General features: G+C 35.3%; 2 protein-coding genes across 3 annotated transcripts in view; one reads left to right on the forward strand and one right to left on the reverse strand.

Moving 5' to 3' along the window:
- Positions 1-25,618, reverse strand: part of LOC128159397 (integrator complex subunit 13-like) — a 47,602-nt gene that overhangs the window by 12,720 nt on the left and 9,264 nt on the right. The gene's annotated exons all lie outside the window — the stretch shown is intronic.
- LOC128159398 (FMRFamide-activated amiloride-sensitive sodium channel-like) lies at positions 930-21,557 on the forward strand. Of its 2 annotated transcripts, none has more exons than XM_052822471.1 (2): positions 930-1,532; positions 19,267-21,557. In XM_052822471.1, exons 1-2 carry the CDS (start codon positions 1,459-1,461, stop codon positions 21,161-21,163), a joined length of 1,971 nt encoding a protein of 656 aa, XP_052678431.1. In that variant the 5' UTR covers positions 930-1,458; the 3' UTR covers positions 21,164-21,557. The 2 variants fall into 2 exon arrangements, with proteins under 2 accessions (XP_052678431.1, XP_052678432.1); XM_052822472.1 differs by lacking the exon at positions 930-1,532 and adding an exon at positions 8,463-8,762.

Here is a 25,618-nt window from a genome sequence, read left to right on the forward strand (position 1 = left end):
AGAATTGCAGAGTTTATCTAACATTTACAACAGAGGATATTGACACGATGCACTGCAAAATCAAAATAATCAACAGTGGCATAAGTCATTTTGAACTACAGCTTCAGCAGATTTAGCCTCTTGCTTTTGGAAACAGAGAAATTAAGAAGATTATGGAAAAAAATCTAAAAAAGTTGAATCACAAATTATTTAAACTCTGAAAAATAACAATGGAATAGGGATTAGTTTGAATTATCTCAATTAAGCTTTATATTTTAGCAAAGTAGAGAAGACTTTTTGGATTTAAGTGGAAAACTTAATTAAATAAACTGGATGTATTTATTTAAATTATTACAAGGAAAATCCTGTCATGTCATGTGTATAATCTGAAAAAAATCTTATTTTAGTAAAATATATAAAAGATTTATTACATTATTTGTTGGACTTAAGGGAAAACTGTCAAAATCCAAGAAATATGGTGGATTAATTGTTTCTAGGAAAATCCCTCAGCGCTACAATCTGCCAGTTATTGCCAGTCACCAACTTATAAAAATTTCTTTGCAGTCAGAGATATAATTCATGATTCAAATTTCATATCCCTAGGCATACTGCTATTTAAAAACACCATTAAGCTTTCAACCAATCATTTTGTCCACTTTTTGGACCAAATCTATAAACCTTTCTTTTTTGCAACTGATGTAAAATCTCAAATCTCATTAAAATCCCAGACAAAAAAATTCATCTCTGTAAATATAAGCCAATAATCCTATTGTCTGAGACATTTTTAAAGAATTCTAAGCAAAACAACCAAAATAAAATCCAAATAAGATAATTGACAGCTTGTGTTGTGAGATGGGGACCAGTCTATGATTCTAAGTCCCCCCCCCACCCCCAGACAAGGCTGTGTAACCCCTCACCGTCCTGTCTGACCAGTAGACAGTGATGTAGACCACTGACAAGAAATTTACATACCCCGAACCGTGACCTAAAAAAGTACACGACTACCATAGCAGGAGGTAGTGTCTCAGTTTTCCTCACAGTCTACATCTCCGGCTCTCTTATAGTCTATAGCATCTGTCAGTGTTACAGGACTAACACAATGGGTTCTCTCTGTTAGGACCCTCAAATACTTATTCTACTGAACCCTGAAATCTGGCCGCTCAGGGTCAGTATTAACTGAGAAAGCAGGGGGTCATTGGTTCCTGCCCTGAGGGGGCTAAGGCTATTGGATTAATGATTGCACAGGTTTGATAAGTTTAAAATATTGGGAAAAAAAAATCAGCCACTGATCAGCAAGGGTTGAGCCAGTGAGACTGAGTGGGCTGTTGAGAGATTCTGTCAGTTTCTGGGAAATCAGAGCTTAGTCTCTAACTGGATGTGACGGTGATTCCTGCGTGGGGTGGCTTACCGGAGACCCTCAGCCATTGGACAACCACTCTTTACTGCCCTATGGGGTGCCGGGATTTTTAGTCAGTCTAGATGATGCGCGTACACTGTTCGTGTGGTGCAGCTTACTGCACAAGTAACACCTACGTTCCTGTCCAGAACCAAAGGTGAGATTTCTCTGACAATTAATTTAATTTATAAAAATCAATGTTCAAATATTAAAATATGAAATATTTAGATAGAGTAATTGATATTTTTTTTTCAAGGCTAGTAATTTCTGCGTCTTTTTTAATTTTTTTTTTTAATAAAGATCAGTTACATATATCAAAATTGCATTAATATATAATTAAGAGGGATTAATGATTTTAGGAATAATTAATTGCATTTGTTGACTTATAAGTAGATGATAATATTATTTCATAGATATATAAATTCAAATTTGCCAAATAGTAATTAAAATAGGTAATGATACTATTCATCCATTAAATCAATCTTTTTTCTCCAAAATATTTCCAAAAGTTTGACAATTATAATAGTTATTAAATAATTTATGAAGAGTGCCCCCCCCCCAAAAAAAAAAAAAAAAAAAAAATTGATACTGTAACAATTGCAACAGGTAGAAAAGTTAATTACATTTGTATAAAGACACCCCCACTTTTCTTCCCCTACTAAAAAAAAAACATATCTTGCATTTGTACACTTATTTGTCAATATTTTTTGTACATTATGTACCATTAAGTGATTGAACTGTGAAAAAAAAAAATTTAAAATTTTAAAGGTGCATGAAACTTTACTTTGATCAAAAATCAATGCAGAGACCACACATTCAACTGACAGAAAAAAACAAGGCTTGGAACACAAGTCAAAAGTTCAGAGAAATCAAATGAATTAATTCTAAAGGCATCAAATACGGAGGTATCAAGATCAGTCAGGCCTTAAAGTAGACTCACGCTTTCACATCTTGAACTTAACCAAGAGTCTATAATAAATTATTGCATTTCAACTTACAGAGGTGATAAAAAGAAGCCTGATATTGTAATGGACAGACATGTGTAGCAGTTTCATGGATATAAAAGTTTTTTATCCAATTCTGCACGTTCAATTAAATTATTATAAAATGCAAAAACCACAAATATGAACTTTTCTAGAATCTGCTGAACTGACAACAATTTCTGTTAATCCTGTAATTCAGATAATGAAAACTCTCTCTCTCTCTCTCTCTCTCTCTCTCTCCCTCTCTCTCTCTCACATAAATTAAGCACTCAATTTCATCAAAACAACAAGACCCGACCATACAATTAGTACAACAAGGGTGATAACTGCATCTTTATAATACAATGTGACAGGGCGGGTATTCTGTCTATCTTTTCATCTGCTCAGTGACAGATTTATTAGAAGTGGCTGGAGTGATTCTTCTGTCTATCTCTTGACATGGTTAATGTTCAAACATCAAAGGCTGACTAAAAGCTCTCAGGTACGGCTTAAATTAGCAGGAATCTGTAACAATCTGTGCCTGAGTATTGTCTACAGATCATAACCCCCAAACCCTCCACAGCCGGCCAGTGGATAACAAGCTCTGGACCTGCTGAGTGGAGAACAAGTTGTAGCTTATATACTCCTCCAAGCTGGCTATTGTATGACAATTTGCAGCCACATGTTTATAACCATGCTGGGAATTGCAGAATTATATCTATTGTTATACTTTTAAGCTGGCTAGTTAATTTAAGGAGAATAAGAACTCTGAATCTGAATGGGAATCGTTGGAGAACTTGAAACTATCCTCTGATTTGGCTATTGAAAAACTATTCTTATTCATCTTTTGAGCTCACATTGATTTTAGGACAATTTTCAAGCTGAGAATTTGGCCCTTGCCCAGAAATGATTTTCAAATTCCTTGGAAACATTTAAATGGACAGTCGAGGCAGATCGTCTTTCACCAGAATATAGAAATTCATACATTTACCTATATGACACAAGCAAAACATTAAAGATATACAATATTTACATTTGTAAATATGTTTCCTTATATATGAACCTATAGAATAGCAAAAACGTTCAATTCTGTGTGAACTTTTTCATGACACCACAATGATCATAGCACATGCTTATCGCTTGACGGTTGGATTATTGTAAACATAAACTCTCAGTAATTTTAAAGCTATACATGCTACAATTCGCGTCCATTTTGAATGACAGTGAAAACGCGTTTGTGTACTTATAAATATATTAGTGGACTTTATCATTTATCTTGTAATGTTGGCTTGAAAAGTTCTGTAACATAAAGGAGTCAATACCAGTACATGTCTTACATGCACAATAAATGGACGAGCTGACCAATAACAACTCTGAAACCTCCGCCTCTTTCTGTTTCAGCTCATTTTCTTCAGACTTTTGATGCTTTTTTTTTTTTTACTTTTGAAGACTTTTTAATCTTGTTTTTTAAGGAAAGGACATGCATCATGTTTGAGACCTCTGAGCAGCCTTTAATAACTTTCTTTTGAACAAAGAAAACAAAAGCCCAGATCAATACAAGTACAATAAAAAGAAAAATTTCCCCGCAGCAGCTAAATGTCTCGCGAAATCCCAGAGCACGGAACCTTATGGACAAATTAAATGGGAGAAACAACATTCATTTGTCAAATTAAATGTAATTATTTGTTAAACACAAGCTGCTAAACATCACTATGGGGAGCCCCTGTCTTGCAGCCCTCTATAGCTCTGTCTGAAAACAGAGTTAGGCTCTGTAGGGATTCACTGATGGACTTATCCCAATATGGCTGCTAATTGGCAGCCAATCAAACCCTATCTGCAACAGAATGCCTACATCTTTGGAAGAAACTTATATTTATCTCAATCCTTAATTTGGAGTAAATGAGGTTGGGGAGATTTGTTCATAGTTTTTTTTTTTTTCTTAGCTCAAATACCGGCTAATTTTTTTACTCCCTAGTTTTCGAAAGGACTATGTGCGGTATGGTCAAATATCTGCCCCCGATTTCAACCAATTTTTAAATAGTATCGTATGAAAATGAAATCTTCACAAATCATTGTAAAGAGGATGCCTATAACTTTAATCTTGATTTTAGTCATCATTGCTCACTCGCTGTTTATCTATGACGTCACTTAAATGACCTAATTCCCGCAAATTTGCAAACAAATGAAAATATTCTCATTTTTGCACTATATTTTGCATTCGGAAATATAGAGCGCAGGTCTGCTCAAGTGCGATTTTAACATATGTTTTTCTTCAGATAGTTATACATATTATACTAAAAAATGGTACTTGAGCAAGCCTGCGCTCGATGTTTCCCAGTCGAAACACCATCGGAAAACACCCATATTTTTCTACAAAACATCAATTTATCAAAATAATGCAATATTCATGACGTCATTTCTACATTATGACGTCACTGTGGTGATAACCTTTTACACCTTTATTTCCAATATGATTTTAACTATCTTTCACCTTATTTTAAAGCTCTTTCTAAAACTTTGATTTTGGGGGGCAAAAATTGCATAAAACCGCACTTAGTCCTTTACATCAGGTATAGCATGGTCATTAATATCCAAGTCTTTTTCTCAGACGAATTGTAAGACCCAAGGAATATGTTAAACTTCCCCAACAGTTTTTAAAGGGGCATGGTCACAATTTTGTTCCTAATTTTTTTTGATGCTTTGATTATTTACAAATGCTTTAGAAATGCATTTCTAATGATGAAATGAAATTTGAGAGTCATTCGTAGAGCTATTAGTAAGATTAACAGTGCTCACAATTCTTTGTCATGTAAACAAGGCTTGTGCCTTGTTTTTGTTTACATAGGTTCAATATACCAGTAAAAAATCTTTTTTCAAGCTGATTTGTCTATCTTCTTATTCATTTTAAGCATAAATATATAATTTCTAACGTTTAACACATTTATTTTAGGTCAAAATCTGGAATTTTCACTTCAACAACAAAAGCTTTGTTTACATGGCAAAGAATTGTAAGCTATGAAACTTGCTTATAACTTGACCAATAACACTAAAACTTTGGTTGCCTTACTGAAGCACTGTAACATTAAAATTGGAAAAAAATGATTTTTGACCAAAATCGTGACTATCATGCACTAAAATTTTTACCACTTTTTTCTGCCTTTTGAATACCAGAAAGCAGAAAAAAGTGGTACAAACCACTACCACTAGGTCTGTCCAAAGCTACATTGCCTCCTTCACTTTTTGATAATTTTACATGAAATTAAACATACCTGTTAATTATTAGCACCATTCAAATCAATAAAAGGAAAAATCTTCCTACCTTCATTTATACATCATCTGGATGACAGGTACAAAACCAAATTTTATTACAGAGATTTAAACACCTGGGAAATGTTTATTACATCTTTTCTCTATTTATTGAAGTACTTGGGACACCTTGCACAATTTTTTAATGTTATCATCCGCTGAACATTCATGTCTTTAATGCAATGCAATGTTATATTCATACAACAAATTCATAATAATAACTATTAATAGCGAATTCACTATATACATGTTTTCTTTCACCACACTATAATTTTTGAGAATTGAGGCTTGAAATAAAAATACATTACTTTGATACCTTTAATAATCGGATTGTGAATTGAAAAATTAATATGAAAATAAATTCATTCAAACTATCAAGTTAAATGGTAGCCCGGACTTCCTGATTTGTAAAGAAATTTGTTATAAAAGGGTTAAATTTCATTATTATTCTCCTCTATACGTGTACGGGACTCAAATTCAGTTCGATATATCCGAATTCGTTATAACCGTAAAATTTTGCAAAGATATGATAAGAATTTTACTGGAGACTTATTAAAACTTCGCTATATTTGAGAATTTGCTATTTCCATGTTTGTACTAAACAAGTTTTACTGTACTTTGCCTTTATTTTCTTTTTCTTGATTAAAGCCATAATTATGGTGAGCAGTAACCCTCCTTTTTTGTTTTAATATGAAGTCTGGAATTCTGCATGTATGTGTACATATAAGGGTTATCATATAATTGGATTATCCGATTATGAAATGGTACTTCAGTGTATTGAGGAGATGTCCTCAGACACCCTTGGAACTAATGAATGCCAGCTGGCCCCGTGGTGCCTGCAATACTGGACACCTCAGCCAGTACCACACAGAGGCTTACATCAAAGGGTGGCCACTGGCTAGGATTGTTAAAATCCCTGGCATCCAACACTGGAATTCAGGATTCCATCATCAGGGAATCTGGGGGGTGGTCAGAGAGAGGAAGGAAGAGACAGAGGGAGGGAGGAAAAAGAGGGAGAGATAGAAAGACAGAGAGAAAGTATGGGAGAGGAGAAGAGAGAGAGGAAAAAGAGAGAAAGAGAGAGAGGCATACTGTAGTTAAGAGAGGAATGGCAATCCCTCATTAAGCAATCACTGGACTTCATTATCACCTGTGCTCTGTGTCTGGAATGCTTTGCTCCATCTGGGGGAGCTGAAATTTATAACAGGTCAGCAGTAAATGGTTCCTGAACTGAATCACCTTGAACAGGTATTCTCTGTGTGGAATGTTTTAGAATTAACATAACATATATTTACCTATGACAACCTTTTATCTATGGCATCACAGATAGGGAAACTGGATAGATAGAGGGGAGAGATTCACACTCCACATATACAGAACTTCTTGTCCATCATATTCTAAACAGAAAATCCTCAAACACTGCTACATACAGGAAGGCTAGAAAAGACAGATTTCGAGACAAAATTTAGAGCTTTGCTAAAGCTGCCTGTACTTGTCTGTGGTGTCTGTAGAATTGGTAATAAATAACTGGGATCTGTGAATCAGCCAGCGCTGTAATCATCGGTCATAATCATCATCATTATGTTCCCATGTCGGTAATCTTATTCCTGCTTCTACGTTTCTGAAAGACATAGCCATTACTTTAGACAGATGTACGTATTTCTACAATATGGCCATCAACAGATGATTTTTCATCCTCTCAGGACAGGAACCCTCATAAAACAAATCAAAATAATGTACATCTGTACATAAATTATCTAGACCTGACTTCCAAACCCCCACCCTCTCAAGCTCTGTTGCCATCTTGAGGTACAAACACCTGGAACTTTGGTCTCCCTGCTTAAAAACAATCCATCCCTGTGCTAATGTTCAGGACTGATAACAGGTTAAAGAGCCACAGTATGATGTAGGAATCCTCTGTCTCTTGGTGTTATTTTATGTCTCACACAAAGATCAGCCAGTGAAACAGTTGACCCTCTAGTACAGCTGATACCTGGTCTGTAACTCTCAGGTCTACAGGTGTGGAGTTCAGGTGTTTGCAATACACAATACAATGATGAACATCTTCTAGGTAAAAGCTGCTAAAACACAGGTACATTCATGGACATCCTTGGTCACCTACAGCAAGGAGCTGATACATGTACCACCCCCACCTATTTTTTGAGTCTGGGGTCTCTCTTTTTCACCCTACTAGTCTGTAAAATGTCTCCCTTAATATTAGGGATGGGACGATCCACCGATGCACCGGTGCATCACGGTATTTATTTTGACGATATTTGGATCGATACATTTACCATTTATACAACAATACCTTACCGAACTTTTTTAATTTTTCAAAAATATCCGAGCTTCATATATCGGCTATTTAGTCCGCACTCCTTATATGAAAGTACAAAGATGGCGGAAAACATCGTAAAGTTATCGAAACTGTTAGGAAGCTAAATATGGAGTGTGGAAAACTTTTGGATTACTTGTTTATGAAAAACTAGTGTATACGAGACTAAAGTAATTTGTAAATTGTGCAACGCTCATTATGAATATAACAAAATAACTTTGGACATGCGGTAATACATCGGCAGATTGAATAAATTTTAAGCTTTTATTCATGTTTTCATTTAATTGCAATGTATCGTGATATGTATCGTATCGCATCTCATGTATTGTGATATGTACCGAATCGGCTCAGTACAGTATCGTCCCAGCCCTACTTAATATTCACCCCTTGAGCCTGTGGTCTCACTTCTTCTCCCTGTAAGTCTGTAGTCTCACTGTGGCCACTCCCTTCCACGTACCTACATTCAGCTTCCCGCACTCAGAATGACCAGTGGTCTGGGATATGGAGATAAAGGTAGTCTCCAGGTGTCCAGGTGTACGACTGCTTCCTCCCCACCTCCCCCCTCTAATTAGACAGGGAACATTTCTCCCATCACAAACAATTACCCACAGGTAGTGGGATTGGGTGTTTTTCTGCTGCTCCAACACAGAACACTGGCGTGAAGCGTAGCTATGCTGTCGCCCAGCTTACTGCCTCAGTGATGCTCGGGCAGGTCTTGATGCTTTCTTATTACCTACTGTGATTTATTACAATTCTAACTTATGAATGGATATATTGCAAATGGGTAAGTTCAATATATCTTATGGTAAAATATCACTCTCATCAATCCTTTTTCTGGAGCAAGTTTTATAAAGCTTGGTAACCTCAGCATATTGTAAAAATATAAATTCTAGGAATGATCAATCAAATGTCGATTCATCTGTAATTAATCTGTCAGTTTTAACATCTAGTTAATATTGCCATGGTTCTATAAAGCCCACAATACCCTGACATCAATTGACCATCAATCAACGAGGGGTTGATTTATCCATATCAATATGTCAACTTCAATTATTCATTCTACACAAAAAAACTGAAATAAGATAACCATTCCTTAATTTAAAACACATAGAAATTAGAAATTTTTTTAACAGCTCAAAATGAGAATTCAACCTTGGGTTAAATCCAACTGTTGAGTTAGATTGACTTTTGAAGGTCAATATTTATCTTTCTTTCCTTTAATACTCAGCTTCACAAGTGGTTCGATTTGATGTAAAATTAATTAGATAATATTCTGCACCAGGGGTGAATCATATTTCATAAGTTCACAAAAGATAACACACCGAGGAGTCAATTTTTTGCACTTAGAACTGTGAACGAAGAAGTTGTCATAGAAACTGAGAATACTTGGTTAGAGCGGACCCCGACGGATTGACACGTCCAAGTCGCTCTCTATGTCTTCCCCTGTATTCCGCTGTATTATCATGCATTTCCTGGGGGACAGAGAGAGCCCAGAGACAATGACCAAAAACATGACACAGGAGCTGTAACTGTCAAATAGCTGACATCAATGGCCGACTGTGAATTAACAAAGACGTCAAAAATAATCCAAAGCTTAACGTGCTTAACTTATATAGGCTGAAGCCTTGCCACACAGTTTGAGCTTTTATTTCCATGGTTAATACCAATATATGACCATGAAAATTAATTAATGTTTTGAATTAAAATTACAATATTACATCTCTCAGTATTGTCATATCTTGTTTCAAAATTGAATTTTGGAAGTTTTAAAATCTGTAGAAAAAACAAAATTTCACCATACTAATCTTAAAGGATTATTTTTGCTATAACACAAAATAAATTTCACAATTGTACCCTGTTTATATAAAAAATGAGATCTTACATTGTCCCTTAATAAATGCATATGTCAGCTGAAACAAAAATATATTTCAATCTAATGGTACAAATTGCAATCTACAAAAACGTGCAACAATTAATTGATCATTTAAGTTACTTTAGAATTATAATTCAAACATTTAAATCAATTTGATAATGATTATGAAAATTGATGAGAAAATATTTCATCTATGAAGGAGAACGCAGTTTAGCGAGATTTATTGGGTTGCTGCCGATGTGAGCGAGTCTGAGACTTGTCGTTCCTAGCACCTCTTGACTTAACATTGAACCACTATGTTCACAAACTTTTCTGCATCAAGAGCTGCGGAATTAGAAAACTTTGAATGAATTGAGGCCTAAGTCAGGAAACAATGCTCTCTGAAGAGATTTCCAGATTATGTTGTTGTGAAACACTCTCTCTAAGTCAATAGCTCTTTGTCAATATAACAATACTCCAGAAATTCTAAGAGGAAAACTCGACATGAGAATACGTAACATTATATTATGACTGCATACACAACACTTATGGAATCCCTCGAAAAATATCAAGAGGAGTCGCAAAAAATGGGCACAAAACAATGGTAGAAATTTACGATAATGATTGTTTTGGGTATAAATTCTTCTATAAGAAAATAAAATTATAGGGTTGTATATGGTATGCATTTCTAACATATACTGGAAAAGGATGCACTGCAGGGTTTACTCTTTATAAATATAACAATGATGTTGTCATTTCATTTTCTTCTATTGGCATGAATGAATACTGGTTTGATTGTACATCTAATATTGTATCCTTTCAAGTTAAAGCTCAAGTTCAATGTATGCATGTGTATGAAAACTAGTTGGACCTATAATATTCTAGTTTATACATGTATAAACTGTCATTCAATATTTAAATATTGTTATCTCAAAAAGTCTTGGAAAAAAAGGAACATTCCCTTTTAATGGTTATTTTACAAAGATGATGGGAATTTAGAATAAGCTGCTAAAAGTTTCAAATGAAATAATATGTGATCAATATGAAATAATTGATCTATGCATGAAGATACAGTGGAATCATTAGATTTCGTGGTGGCTCAATTTTCGTGGAATTCGTGGTTGCCTCTCATCCACGAATTAACATCCTCCACGATTTATTGAATATGGGTTATAAAGTCATATATCCTTTTGTAGGTATAAGATGATACACGAAATTATGTCCCCATTAACCTGTAAAACTTGAGCAATCCACGAAAATTGGCCCCCACGAAATTTAATGATTCCACAGTACTAATAAACAGCATCTAAAAGAAGTTGGGAAGAAAATCATGTACCGGATAATTATGACCATCTATCATGCAGAGTTGACTCAAGTTATTCTATTCAGGTCCAAATTAATGGTCATCAAGGTCATTGGGACATATACATTTGGGATGAAGTCTGTAAAGGTTCAACATATACTGAGGGTCAGGTTGTCATTGTTTTTTAAGGTTCACACATAAATTAAAGTTGGTTCAGGAATGGTCAACTGTAGAATGACTGATTAAGAAAAGGTCACATAGAAAATGAAGGTCAGGTCATGTCTAAGGTGAACTAAGTTAACCTGAAGGTCATTGGGTGAGAAGAAAATCTGGGTTACCGGTATTGGAGTCTTTAAGAGGGTCAGCAAACTTTCCTAGTAGTGAGATGTCCTATCATTGGTTATTGATGATGCCTGATTATAGAAGGTCTGTCAGATCCCCTGTGAGTGTAAAAAGTTGATATTCCCCAGAGTTTATATATATTTTTATTTTTGATCTAGAGCAATATTTACAATGTAATCAACCTCCAACTATAAATCATATCTACCAAGACATTCTGTGAAGCCTGCATTCTGAGACGGAGAGATTTATCTCTACTACTCAGAACTATGGAACTGAATCATTCTGCCATAAAACGGCCATAGAATCAAGACAAAACCTGAAAGAGCAAGCCATTACAGTCATTCAGAGAAAGCACAGACCTGGGGAAGATTTGGGGGTTAAAGCAGTAAGCTCCCTTGAGATTCTGCACTATAAGACTCCTGGGTTGTGTGTAGACCAGTCTAGTTCCTTTGCAGTGAGGTCATGTGACTTAATCACGTGACCATGTTTAGCAAACAGACTAATGGCAGAAACAAGGCATATGCTTTTCCTTAATAATAACTCTATTTGTCACAATTTGCCAAGACCATCAATTTTAACAAAATTTACATAATTTGGCAGCATAAGACTCAGCATTCTTTCTGCTCCCAAGTCTGTCCGAGAGATGATTAATCGGAATTTAGATTTGTCTGATTTATTAGTGAGTTGAGCTGAATTGAGAATTGACTGACAAAATTAATGGCTAAGTGCTAAACTTCTGGGCTACTTTTTTATGACTTGGAATTCCTAATTCCATTACTTCATAACAGAGTTCTTTAGCAATTTAATATATCATAATGGCAATCATTTTTCAACAGTACAAACTTCAGAATTCATGAGAAATCTAGAAGGATTAAGTTAGCCGTAAAATCTGTCACTGCTTGATGTATTCCACATTGGTGGAATTCCAAGAAAATCCTGACTATATAGAATTAGTCTGAATTTGGATACACCCACAGATAGATATATATTTCTATAGTTATTAAATCAAGTGAAAGCTGACAAGTTTCCTCGGATTAAAAGAACTTCAGTCTATGATGTAACCCACGTACAGTGTATGTGTAATCAGTGTAGATATCAATACTCAATGCTGGGTCCTTTATTCTACATGTATTTCAAGGCTGATATTTGCTCTCTGTCAAGTGCATTCAAGCAGTGTGTTGCCATTAAAGGTTCTACAAATAAAATGGCTGACAGATCTGAGAAGTCCTGCATTTGTCTCAGTTTAAGTTAAGACTTGACCATTACAACAAATATGACTGCATCCCCCCCTACTCTTTTTTACACTTAATTTTCATTTCGTGGAGGATGCATACAGTAAAACCTTCTTATGTCTAACTCCATTTATGTGGTCTAATAATTAGAACAAGGAAAAAGGACTATGTGCGGTATGGTCAAATATCTGCCCCCGATTTCAACCAATTTTTAAATAGTATCGTATAAAAATAAAATCTTCACAAATCATTGTATAGAGGATACCTATAATTTTAGTCTTGATTTTAGTCATCATTGCTCATTCGCTGTGTATCTATGACGTCACTTAAATGACCTAATTCCCGCAAATTTGCAAAAAAATGAAAATAATCTCATTTTTTCTCCATATTTTGCATTCGGAAGTATAGAGCGCAGGTCTGCTCAAGTGCGATTTTAACATATGTTTTTCTTCCGATAGTTATACACATTATATTAAAAAATGGTACTTGAGCAAGCCTGCGCTCGATGTTTCCCAATCGAAAAACCGTAGAAAAACACCCATATTTTGCTACAAAACATCAATTTATCAAAATAATGCAATCTTCATGACGTCATTTCTACATTATGACGTCACTGTGGTGATAACCTCTTATACCTTTATTTCCAATATGATTTTAACTATCTTTCACCTTATTTTCAAAGCTCTTTCTAAAACTTTGATTTCGGGGGCAAAAAATGCATAAAACCGCACATAGTCCTTTAAAATATCTAAGAAATGGAGATACAGTACTGATTAAGAGACTCATCTATTATATACTAAAATACTCTGCCTTGATTTGAACATATTTTGATTGTAGTTAATATATACAATTAGGATTGGACACAAATTCTGTAACTTAGAAGTCTTCTCCCTTTAATATAAAAAGATAGATTTCAGATATGCATGTTCAATATACCAAAGTTCAAGTAAAATATCCCATCCTAATACAGAGACCCATTTAAAGGATTGAACCTATACTGTTCACTTCTTGTATATCACCCCCCCCCCCCCATCCCCCCCCCCCCCCCACCTGAACTTCTTTATTTCCCATAATACACAGATCAAGCTTTGATTGGACAGTCACTCAAAGACTCCAGTTCAGATACAGTCAAACTTCGTTATTTCGAACTAGATGGGACTGTTTAAAAACTTCGAGATATCAAAGTATTCGAGATATCGAGAGTAGAATACTTAAAAAATAAGAAGTTGGGACTTACAAATAACTTCGACATATCCATTGTATTCGAGATATAAGTGTTTGAAATATCGAAGTTTAACTGTAGGTCACACAATGGACATCCTAAAGTACATCATACAAAATGCATTCCCTCAATCTAAGAGGCAAAAAACAAATGGATGCATACTACTGCACCATTACACCTATCAACACCCAGCCAAAATAAATTGTTCTAAGTGGCTGATCGTTTACAAATAAACACTAACAACGAGTGCTAATGCCTCCACAAATTAATGGGCCGGGTGCTGCCCAGTGCTAATTAATTCCATGCCTTAACAAGCAGGGCACCACAAACAATGCCCCATCACTCCCCACTATAGCTGGATAACCAAGCAGACACAAGCCATTAGTTAACCCTCCAGCCCTGTGACGCAATGTTAAGATCAGCCACATCTGAAAGCTATTTACTGCCATTCATGACCAGCCCAGTGATGGGACTTGACAGATATAAGTAATATCCATGCCAGGAAGTTTTATGTATCCCCCTTTAACAAACCATCCCCCACCCTTCTTAGTGTTTCAATGGACCCCCAAAGTGCACCCCCTCATCCACAACTTCATAGCTTGGGTCACTTATAAAAGAGAGATTAGTTTTTACCCTCAATCATGCTTATATGTACACATTGTGCATCACCTCTCCATCCACCCACCCCAGCACAAACTTGAGGTGACTTATCTCATATTGTGAGGACAGCATCACTTATTTTACCCAGCATCACCCATTGAGGTAATGTTTGGTATTTTCTAGCACATGTACTAATTAAGCTGACATATTCAAAAATACATGTACTTTGTTTGCTTGCTGCTCCCCAGTCAATAAGATATCTTTACATGATATGCAGAAATTATCAAATGTAAAAGAGAAAAATACAGAAAGAAGAAGGAAAATAGATTTTTAAGGTTAAATTAGGGGAACAAATATGACTTTCAAGATTAGTGTTTGCTTTGACTTCAAGATGGGCCAAATCCTAATACAAATGGTATAATACCTCTCAATTGTGACAGTTTGATAAGAATGTCCAAAGATGAAGGAATGCAGCTGACTGCATAAGTAAAACATTTCTCTCATCATAAAAGTACAAACCTATTTGAGGTACCACACATTTCTTTATCAAAGTACACTTGATACAGGCCTATTAGAAGTACCAGTTTTAGTTATAACAATCAATTCAAGAGCCATAATCTACTAGTGAACTATTTCAATTTATCACTCATCCATCATTGTAACAACACCCTGGTCCGATTCAAAGAGACCTCCATCATCTTAATGTTTCTACCCCAGCAGGGAGGTGTCAGATAAAATTAGCTACAATCCCAATTGTTACCGGGTGTTGAATCAAAGTTAATATTTTAATTTTTATAGTGTGTCATTATGTGATAAGAACACAGCAGAATTCATCTTGATCTCACTCAAGATGAAATACCACACTGATATCAAATTCTTCCTTCCTTTCTTTTTTTTTCATTATTCCCAAAAACTGTTCAACCTTTGATTTGGTGCCTTAATGTAAACCAGCCTGCCTTTGATAAAACAGAGAAATCTTATTTTTGTCAGAAGTTTCTGATTTTCTGCTGATCAGTTGATGCAGATTGGGATGGATTTATCCCCGTGCGGACATTAGTTTCCGACTGTTTCCTCCCTTTGCTTCCCCCATCAAAGATTGGACCCGAGGTTCCTTGTTAAGTATACAGATCAGGAAACGCTGTTCAGTGTTCGCCTGCCCACTTCCTTGATGCTGCATCAATGATCAGCGATCAATCCAAGGTGTGAATACAGAGCGCGTCTGATCAAGGTCTCAAAGAAGCTTCAGCCGCAGTAAACAAACTTTTAATTCTTCAAAGACAGTCCCTTAAAATCAATCCCACATTTGAAAATGCAAATTTGCGGCTCTCGTCACATTTAACACAACACTGTTATTATATGGTGAGAGTGATAAAGCTATCAATGATCCAGACACGCGCCTTTGTATTCATGATTTTATTTGTTTGTTTATTTGAGAATTGAAAATGTTTGTGTTAAAAAAAAACATTAAGACAATTTTGTTCAGACAAATTTGAAAAAATATTTGGAAAGCGCTCAGTAGTATATTTTTCTTTGACAAAAATAGAAGCAATATTTTAGGGTTACAAGGGAGCTGCCTCTGGAACTTAATTTAGCACTACTGTAGGTTCATAATTAAACGCGAGGAACTAATATCTGCATAAATCGCGAGAAGCACCACCGCAGATTTTAAAATCTTGGTTTTATATTTTGAGAGTTATTAGAATAAAAGTTCTACATTCGCGATTTTAAATTCTCACGTTTAGATAGAAAACGGCAGGCTCACAAAATTAAGAACTCGAGTAAAATAAGTAATCTACCATATTTCATACATTGTAATACATGTACAGTAGCTCAGAAATGAATGGTTCCCAACCCAAAAATATGATATTTCATATATTACACCCTGGTATTACACCAGTAGTCAGTAAATAAATTCTGGACATTTTTACACATTCCTTGAGCGACTAAAAAATTACCAGCAAGGGATGAGTGGGTTGGCTCTCTAAAATCTTTAATTTTTTCAGGGGTGGGAGGGGAGTTAGTCTTTTTTTCTATATCTCTGTGAGGTAAACAATCACTATAATGAAGCACTGATTAATAAGAAATCCCTAAATTCCTGCCATTGCACAAACCTCTATAACCTTCATTAATGTAATGAAAAAATGGGAAATGAAAAACTTAAAGATCCACAGAGGTTTCTTTTGTCTTTATCCCAGATCAGGAACTTCAGTCATTTTGTTATAAACCTTGGCTGTATTAAAGGAACCACACATCTTGGAGAACTTCCCTTCCTTTGGTCTCAGACATTGTTAATCAAACCGAACCTGTCTATAATTATATTTTATTTGTTCAAGAGTCATAAATTTAACAACATGCAGAATATTTGGGATATTTGCCACACAAATCTTTCAGAGACTCTCTCTCTCTCTCTCTCTCTCTCTCTCTCTCTCTCTCTCTCTCTCTCTCTCTTTTTACACCTGCACACAAAGAATACAAGACATAATTAAGAAATTTCTGTGTGAACTTCTTCAGGAACTGCTCTTATCCAAGGTCCCCAGTGTTTGATCTTTTGAAGGTCATTCACAGACATGTATAACAGGTTTCTCATTGTAGTGCGGTTAGAGTTACTCACTTAAAAGAAGAACTCGAAGCCAACTAATAACAGGCTCAATCGAGCACTCAATAACAGGCTCAATCGAGCACTCAATATCAGAGGAGCCAGCCCACAGAACACGGTCTTTCACCCCACCAACAAATATTTCAGCCACAAAGATCTTCAAATTTTTTAGATCGTTTACCTTTTTCGACTTTTTTAAAGACACTAAGTAAATGAGTGCAACAATATTTGTTAGTCCTCCAAGTATACGCCCTTTGACAGATTTATGCTGAAAGCTTGATGATGTATGACTTGAAAAGAAAAAAAATTTAATCATTGTAATTATCATTTAACAACTTTATTAAAAAACACAAAACAGATGGAAAAAATTCAAGGGAGATTACTCTAAACTTGAATTTCTTAATTTGAAAGAGTTATACTAACATTATTACATACAATTAGGTGTATAATAAAGTTAATTCATATTTATAAAATTTTTATAACCATTTCAGAGCGTAAAACAATTTGTAATTAAAAAAATGAATTCCAAAGTATCTTAATTGGTCAAAATTTGCACTTAAATTTGCTACATGTATATTAAGAGAAATAATTTGTTTTGCATGTGTGTTGCATTGTTAGGTAGGCAACATATGTTTTATGATTTAAACATCTGTGTTTTGCAAATTATATTTCACGCTACTTTAACCAGAATCAATTCATTACAATATTATCTGAGAGAGCTTTTTAAGTATCTATATATCTCTTCTATATCAGCTGTTACGGAGCTTATTTTCAAAATACACCAAATATAAATTACACACATAAGTAAGGCCTAATGAACCACGACCAATATGATAATAAACTTTGTAATTCATAAGGATTACATACTGCTTTTTATTGAATAATTCAATCATATGCCATTCCTATGTAATATGATATTGCTGATTACAGGGGAGACAACCTTAGTTAGAGAACGATAACTTTGTTTATTTATATGTTGGTCGGGGTTACGCCAATAGAAATAAATAAAAATATAGGTTAATTCCTCCTGACACATCTGAATCTCCTCCACGGAATGGCCGCTATTACCGGAACATTACCTATATCACTGTTATTGTTGTGCATATGTCTTCACTTATAATATTAAACCTGGGTCGGATATACGATAGCGTTTTAAGCAACTCTCATACTTCAGCATTGTTCATAGCAAGAGATTAACTAGATCCATTGTTTTGTTTTCCTGCAAGGTTAGAAACACAGTATCTATTAACTTCTTAAAACTCTTTGGTCCTGATCGAGAGCAGCTTATACAAAAAAAAATTTATATAAAAAAAGTTGATGTGTCCTTTTATCTGCTGATGTTGCATTCAATTTAGTAGCAAAACTCTGACGTCAATTGATTTCTCACAGTTCTCTTTCAAACAAACAAAAAAATTCTTTTTCTTTTTTTTCTTCTTTTTTTTTTTTGGGGGGGGGGGGGGGTGGGGGGGGGGGAGGTTATTGTTTCCTTGGGTTCTGAAATAACAATTATGATGGTCTCCTGGTGTGAAGGTTTTGACATTTGTCACTTGAATCTCTCGCATCTTTGTTTTCTCAAGGTTAACGATGATCAGTACAGAAAACAACAGTTAATCTACGATAATCAGTTCAGGAAAACAATGTTTAATCTAAGCTCATCCCTCCTTCCTGTTAATTTGCTGACACGTCATATTTACATGAAGTATGATTATGTTCTGACTTTGAGTGTGGGGGACAAATTGAAAAAGAATCCATACCAATAAAGCAATCACATTTACGGAGGCAAAACAGCATCCCTAGGAGTTTACGAGGATTAATAACTCAGCCTGAACTCTAATAGTCTACCAATTTTCCACATCCAAAGCTTCAGAGAGATCGGACTTGTAAAATCATAACTAAAGTCATAAGTGTTCTTCATGACATGTTATTAGCTGTATCCTCTATACTACATGTATTAGAATTATTAAAATAATTGCTGTCATTTACCCAGCAGTTCTAACTGCATCTCCATATAAGATCAACCTTAAATGGTTGATGTAATTTAAAAGTTTAATAGCAAATATTTATGAATGTCTGCAGGACTGTTGAGTTCGTAGGTTGATAATTGTAATTCCAGTCCTAACACTTCCTTCTTTTTTTTGTAGGGGTCAGAATAAAGAACACATGAAGTTTTCACCTGTAGGAAAGTTTAACTATTTTCACGACCATTTGAAGATGCCGCCAAATGACACCCATGCTCGAAAGAAAAATCGAAAATCGGCCATGGCCATAGTGCAGGAACTGGGGTCCGAAAGTAATGCACATGGTCTAGCGAAAATCGCCATGTCACGAAAAACTAAACGAAAAGTGATGTGGTCTCTGCTGGTGATAATTGGGTTTACGGCGGCCGCCATACATTTGTCATTCCTTGTGATAAAGTACCTACAGTACAATGTGGTGGAAGTCTCCGAAATGAAGGACGGAATGCCGGTGGAATTTCCATCGGTAACAATCTGCAACACGCAGGCTTTATCGCTTACCAAACTGAAGGACAGAATGAATGAAACTCCCGATATCAACAACTGGTTTCAATTTATTAGCAATGCAAACTTTGGTGAACACTTCTCGCGAGTGGAGTCTGTTCAGGGATTTTACGAGAATTTATTCCAGGAAGCCAAAAACGTGGGCCATGAAATAAACGATACGTTACTTCACTGCCGATTCAATCAAAGGCCGTGTCACCCTCACAACTTCACTCGATATTTCAACGGCAAGAACTACTATAACTGCTACACGTTTAACAGTAAGATGGGGGACCATAACATGCAGTATATGCATACCACCGGTCCCCAGCATGGCCTCTCAATCGTCATGGCACTTGACAATGACGACCCTCCACTAGGGGCATACGGACTCTACAACCAAGAGAGTAACATTGAGCACACCGCTGGACTGAGGGTCCAGGTTCATGCCCCTCAGACGATGCCCAGCCCCATGGATCACGGATTTGACATCCCTCCTGGGTATTCGTCCTCCGTGGGTCTAAAAGCAGTAATGAATTCAAGGAAACCTTATCCTTATGGAAACTGTACATATGACAGACTTAAGAGATACCCAAAATACAGGAATACGATATTCTCCTGTTTCCAGTTGTGTAAGCAAGAGATAGTGATCCGCGAGTGTCAGTGTCGGACCTCTGGACTCCCAAGCACTCCGGAACAGAAAAATCTGTCTTACTGCGGGACATTCCATCACTGGCAGAACTTATTCCAACAGCTAAGTAAGTCTGGCTCATTCAATAGAACACACCTGTACAACCAGAAACTGGACTGTGAGGTCAAGGTGCTCCACCGTCTCTCTAACGACCGCAGTTACGAGGTCGGGTGTGGGTGTTTCCAGCCATGTCAAGAAACCTCCTATCAAAAATCCATCTCCCTCTCGTACTGGCCCCTCGAGTTTAACCAGTACAACGCCTTACAGACATTTTATGGAATTTTAGAAGATTCAAATCGGATAAATAATTCCTTCATGTCAGAGGCTTATTACAATCTTCATGGAATTATTAAGAAATATGAGCCACTGGCTCAAAACATGACTGGAGAAAATGCGGAACAATTATTACATGCCGATATTCCGATGGATGAGAGACGAAAGCAGGCCCGTGCCACTCAACTCATTCATCAAAATCTCCTTCGTTTGAATGTTTATTTAGAAGACCTTAGTGTCATAGAATTTAAGCAGATGGCTGACTATGATATAGCAGATTTACTGTCAGATATCGGAGGAACTTTAGGACTGTGGATGGGGATTTCGATTCTGACAATTATGGAGTTAGTGGAACTCGCGATTCGACTGGTTGCCATTTTATTCAAATCGGAAAATAGGTATCCTGATCACATGGATGACCACAGTTCAGCCAATGGAATTTTAGAACACTCGACAGAGAGGGCGATATACCCCCAAGATACATATGATCCATACACACAGCCTGAGTTTCAGAGTTTTGAAAAAAATGATTATGGTCGGACTACAAACGATTTACCTCCCGACTCGCCTATCTGAAATTTGTGTTTTCATTGATTTCTTGGTTAAACTGACGATTTGAATGTGTCTGTGATATATTGTTTCAAATGGAATATGTATACATGTGTAATGTGAAAACACTCTGTTGCAGTGAAGATTTTATTGATCAAATCTCTCAGAAAGTTAAAATCTGGAACCATTCATTGTGCAACTGCAAATGTTTAAATCATCATTCACATAAGTATCTAATAAACCATTATTACATAAATCAATCAACGTTTTTTTTTTAACAGACTTGTGCTTCATACTCAGTTAAAAAAATCTTGAGGTATATTTTTTCATTTTATTTACAGCCAATCAGCAATAAGCAATGATACATACATCAATGCACATTTTATGGCCATTAAAAGGATGAATAAATATGATTTATACAGGACATTATATCTTTATTTTTTCCAAAGTCTAATACCCTAAAGACAAGATGGAACAGGATCAATACAAAATACTGCCCACTTACTCCAATATCAAAGTCTGGTCAAACTAATCGACCAATAGTGTTCAAAATGACCTGATAATCCCATTTTTATAAAAAAAAAAAAAATGATTTTGATAAAATATAAACTTCTTGTGGAAAGAATTCTCTTTTGCAAAGATTTCCTTTGGTTTACAGCAGATATAATATAAACGAACTATCACAAAAATTGGCATATAATTTTTTTTACAATTTTAGACAAATTTGTCAAGTCAAAAGTATAAAGTCTGTCGTAGATAATACATATCTGTAATAAAAAACACAAGATCTAGTACAGATTCTGCAGGCATCCCAAGGCAGGCATCACAAGACATACATGTACTATAATACATGCTCGAGATATCTCAACTCATAATCCTGGCAAAGACAGGACCCCAAAAAAATCCAGAGATATTATCACAATGCAAACATCGCAGCCTCTCAAGTACGCAAGTGTGTGCATTGTTAAGTCATTACAGTACCTTCAATACTTGGAATAGCCTAAATGTCTCACTGGTAATAATTTATAACTTAACCTCAGTGGCTCTAGTAATACCCAGGCTATAGGGTATAAAAGGATTAGGCAGCAAGGATTGAACATGGAGCAGTAAATGTACTTAATATCATAGAATACATCAAGTCAGTAACTTGTAGCTCACTACAGATACCTTAAATTAGTGTCTATCAGTAACAATATTTATCTCTGTGCAGCTTCACTCGTTCTCTTAAATACCCTTGTTATAGGGTAAAGAGAGGACATGGAGCAGTGCATGTTGTATCAACTAAATACTGTCAGGTATCTTGTAGTTCACCATCAGATATATACCTAACACCTCACTGGTTCCTAATGGAAAAAACACTTATTACTGGCATAAAGGCCATTTAGTACTGGAACAAATTTTAAAATAACAAGTTTCTGGTACATAATTGGGGGGGGGGGGGGGGGGGGGGGGGGGGATTGGGCACTTTCTCTATTGCAAGAAAACAAAATTAAATGTACTAATCCTGATTAGCCAGTTATTTTTTTACTGGATAATGGAGATACAATTTAAGATATTGGCAATCATTATTTACCAATCTGATACAAATTATACATTTACAGGTCAGACAAGTGTGGTAGTAAATGACAGAATATATATACACAAGGTACAACAGAAGATTCTTCACAACTCTATAGAAACCCTGACAGAGGCAATCCTTGCCGGATCTGATCTTCTGCCGTTTCTTTACACAGGTCATCACCTGTCTCATTGTATTAGTTATCTACTACTATACGTAAATCACAGATGTGAGTACTGTGTAATCTATTTATAGATACAACCTATTTATAGCCACACATCTCTGACTGCTGACCAATGAAACACCTCGTCTTTTTAAGATAAAACTAATTTGTTACATATATTTTTTTATTTCAGTTCTTTTGATACTGTGGACAAAACTTGAACATTCATTCATAAATACTGTATCTTTAAACTGGTACATAGCACACACAGGTGGTTGTTTCATATGGGAGGACTCTTAAAATTACCAACTACACAAAAAAAAACATTTGTCAGTGAATATTTGAACCACTAAGACCAATGAGATTTGTGAGGGTTAAATGCTACAGATATTGTAGCCTACTTTCACATTGACGTTCCTGTGGTTTTACATGGTCTTCATATTAAAAAACTTATCAAATACAGAGGTCATTATTCCAAAACACTCTTGTACGTGAGCACCACATATACATGATATATACTAGATATTGAAAAGGCAACTGGGGATAATGTTGTATGCCTGGCCAAGTTGTAATGCAGAGGTTTTTTTTAAATTTTGTTGTTGCTAGCTCTTGTTAATAACTCCTTATCTTTTATTTTATTTTTTTTTGGGGGGGGGGGGGGGGGGAGGGGGGTTGTTATACACAACTTAGTAATACATTAATTTGAGCAAAATGAAATCATATTATTATCATTATTCTATACAGTACTGCAACACAAAGCAGCATGTATTAGCATATTGCAAAGAGGTAGAGCCACGAAGCATCAAAATGTGCCTTAAAATTTTCACAAAACTCAAGTTTGAAACAATACAAATTGTAATTACTTATAATGTAGGGCACACTATTCTGCTTCTATGCATATGAAATTTTTTCACTTCGGCCCCACCGTTTAGCACATGCGCATCATCAAACATACTATGATCGTTAAAAATAGCTGAAAATTGTAGATTTTACTGCAGTATTTCCCAAATTTGAATGTGGCCACACTTGAGTACCTCTTTGAAACTTTTAAAACTGAGAGATATTGCATAAATGCTTCTGCTTGCAAAATTTCGTAGAGGTACTCAAGTGTGGCCAATGTGTATTTTACAAATTTTGAAAATTTTAGTAACAGAAAATAAAACTGACCACTCTATTTTAGGGTAATTATTTGCTTCCTTTTTATTGAAATAGCAGAATTTAATTAATAATGATAAAGAATTATTTGTGATTATTTACAAAATCATCATTTTATTAAATATTTGAGGAAGAAATGCATATAAACTGAACTTTAACATGTTTTATCTAGTAATTTTATACTGTGTATTCATGCTTACATCGTGCATCATCAATGACGTCATAGTTTGACGTTTGCGACGTCAGTTGAATCTGTACATGGAATCTTGAGTTCTTTCAGTATTTTGCCAATAGAATTTACCAGTAAAATATGCATTTTTTAAAAGCATTGTTTTTATGTACCACGGTATTATTCAATTGCAGTAGAATATGAGATACATGAACATTGCTAACAAACAGAAAAAAAATTAATTGGCAAAGTTAACATTGTACGTACGTAAATAAATATATATTCCTATACCTTTATGTGGAATAAGCGATAGCATGTATAAGTAGCTAGTTGTGAGTTTTTTGTCAAACGGTGAAATGCATTAAACGAAAGGAAAGATGCAAGCGATTTTTTTCACACAAGTACTTGTTCCTGAATACCGCGGGAGAAAGACAGTCGACGTCACATGAAAACATGTACATATATGATAAACTTAACTTATTCCGTCAAACAACTTGATTATTTAATTCCTAAGTACAGCTGTAATTGAATATTAAGCCATTGTCCCTTGCATAAAAACATTTTGCCAAAAGATCGATTGTGTCCGTTTCGATGAAGACGGCTTTTGGTATACACAGCTTAGAATACATTATCAGAATGTGCTCTATATAGAAGTCTAATCCTAATTGCGATGTCTTTGTTAATAATTTGTCCAATAAAATAAAAAATCACCCTAAATGTGTGTACATGTACATCGGTGACTTACTTTTGCCTATAAAATTCTCGATTGAAATCATCTTTGATTATTTTATGCGTATTAAATCTAATTAAAGTTTTTCTTGTGTGGTATATAGAAAAAAAATCAGATAGCCGGGCCCTTTCTTTAAAAAAAACAACGATGAGTACAGAGAGAATTAAAACAATATTTGTTTCCATTCAACCCCCCCCCCCCCTTCCCTACCCTCTGAAAAAATCGATTTACGGCCGAGTTCACTACAAATCTATATATATGATAACACAGCTATGAATTCGACTTTTCAAGACAATTTTACGACATTATTTATGTGCTACTGCTTGATGTTTTAGATAAAAATGTTCATTTTAACCTATCTTCGCTTCAAAATAGTAAACCCACATTCTCTCTCTCTCTCTCTCTCTCTCTCTCTCTCTCTCTCTCTCTCTCTCTCTCTCTCTCTCTCTCTCTCTCTGAAATATGATCTTAATTCTCAAGACATTTACGGATAGCTTATCACTTGTAACAATTCTCAAAGGACATGAATATCACTAGAAAAAATGAAATATAAATGAATAGACGTTATGACATTTATAAGGAATAATTAACTCCATAAGAATATTTTTAAAGAAATCGATATTCTTTTTTCATTTAATTAATGAACATTAAAACACTGCTGTAATGTCATTCCCTTGTTCCAGCAGTCAAAAATTTACTTGTGACAG

The sequence above is a fragment of the Crassostrea angulata genome, chromosome 8 (assembly GCF_025612915.1).
Source record: "Crassostrea angulata isolate pt1a10 chromosome 8, ASM2561291v2, whole genome shotgun sequence".
NCBI classification, from domain to species: domain Eukaryota; kingdom Metazoa; phylum Mollusca; class Bivalvia; order Ostreida; family Ostreidae; genus Magallana; species Magallana angulata.

Bases quoted from the DNA above. Each gene is read 5' to 3' on its own strand.
- LOC128159398 (XM_052822471.1), top strand. From the start codon at position 1,459: ATGATGCGCGTACACTGTTCGTGTGGTGCAGCTTACTGCACAAGTAAC. The intron at 1,533-19,266 runs GTGAGATTTCTC...TTTTTTTTGTAG, and splicing joins GTTCCTGTCCAGAACCAAAG to GGGTCAGAATAAAGAACACA.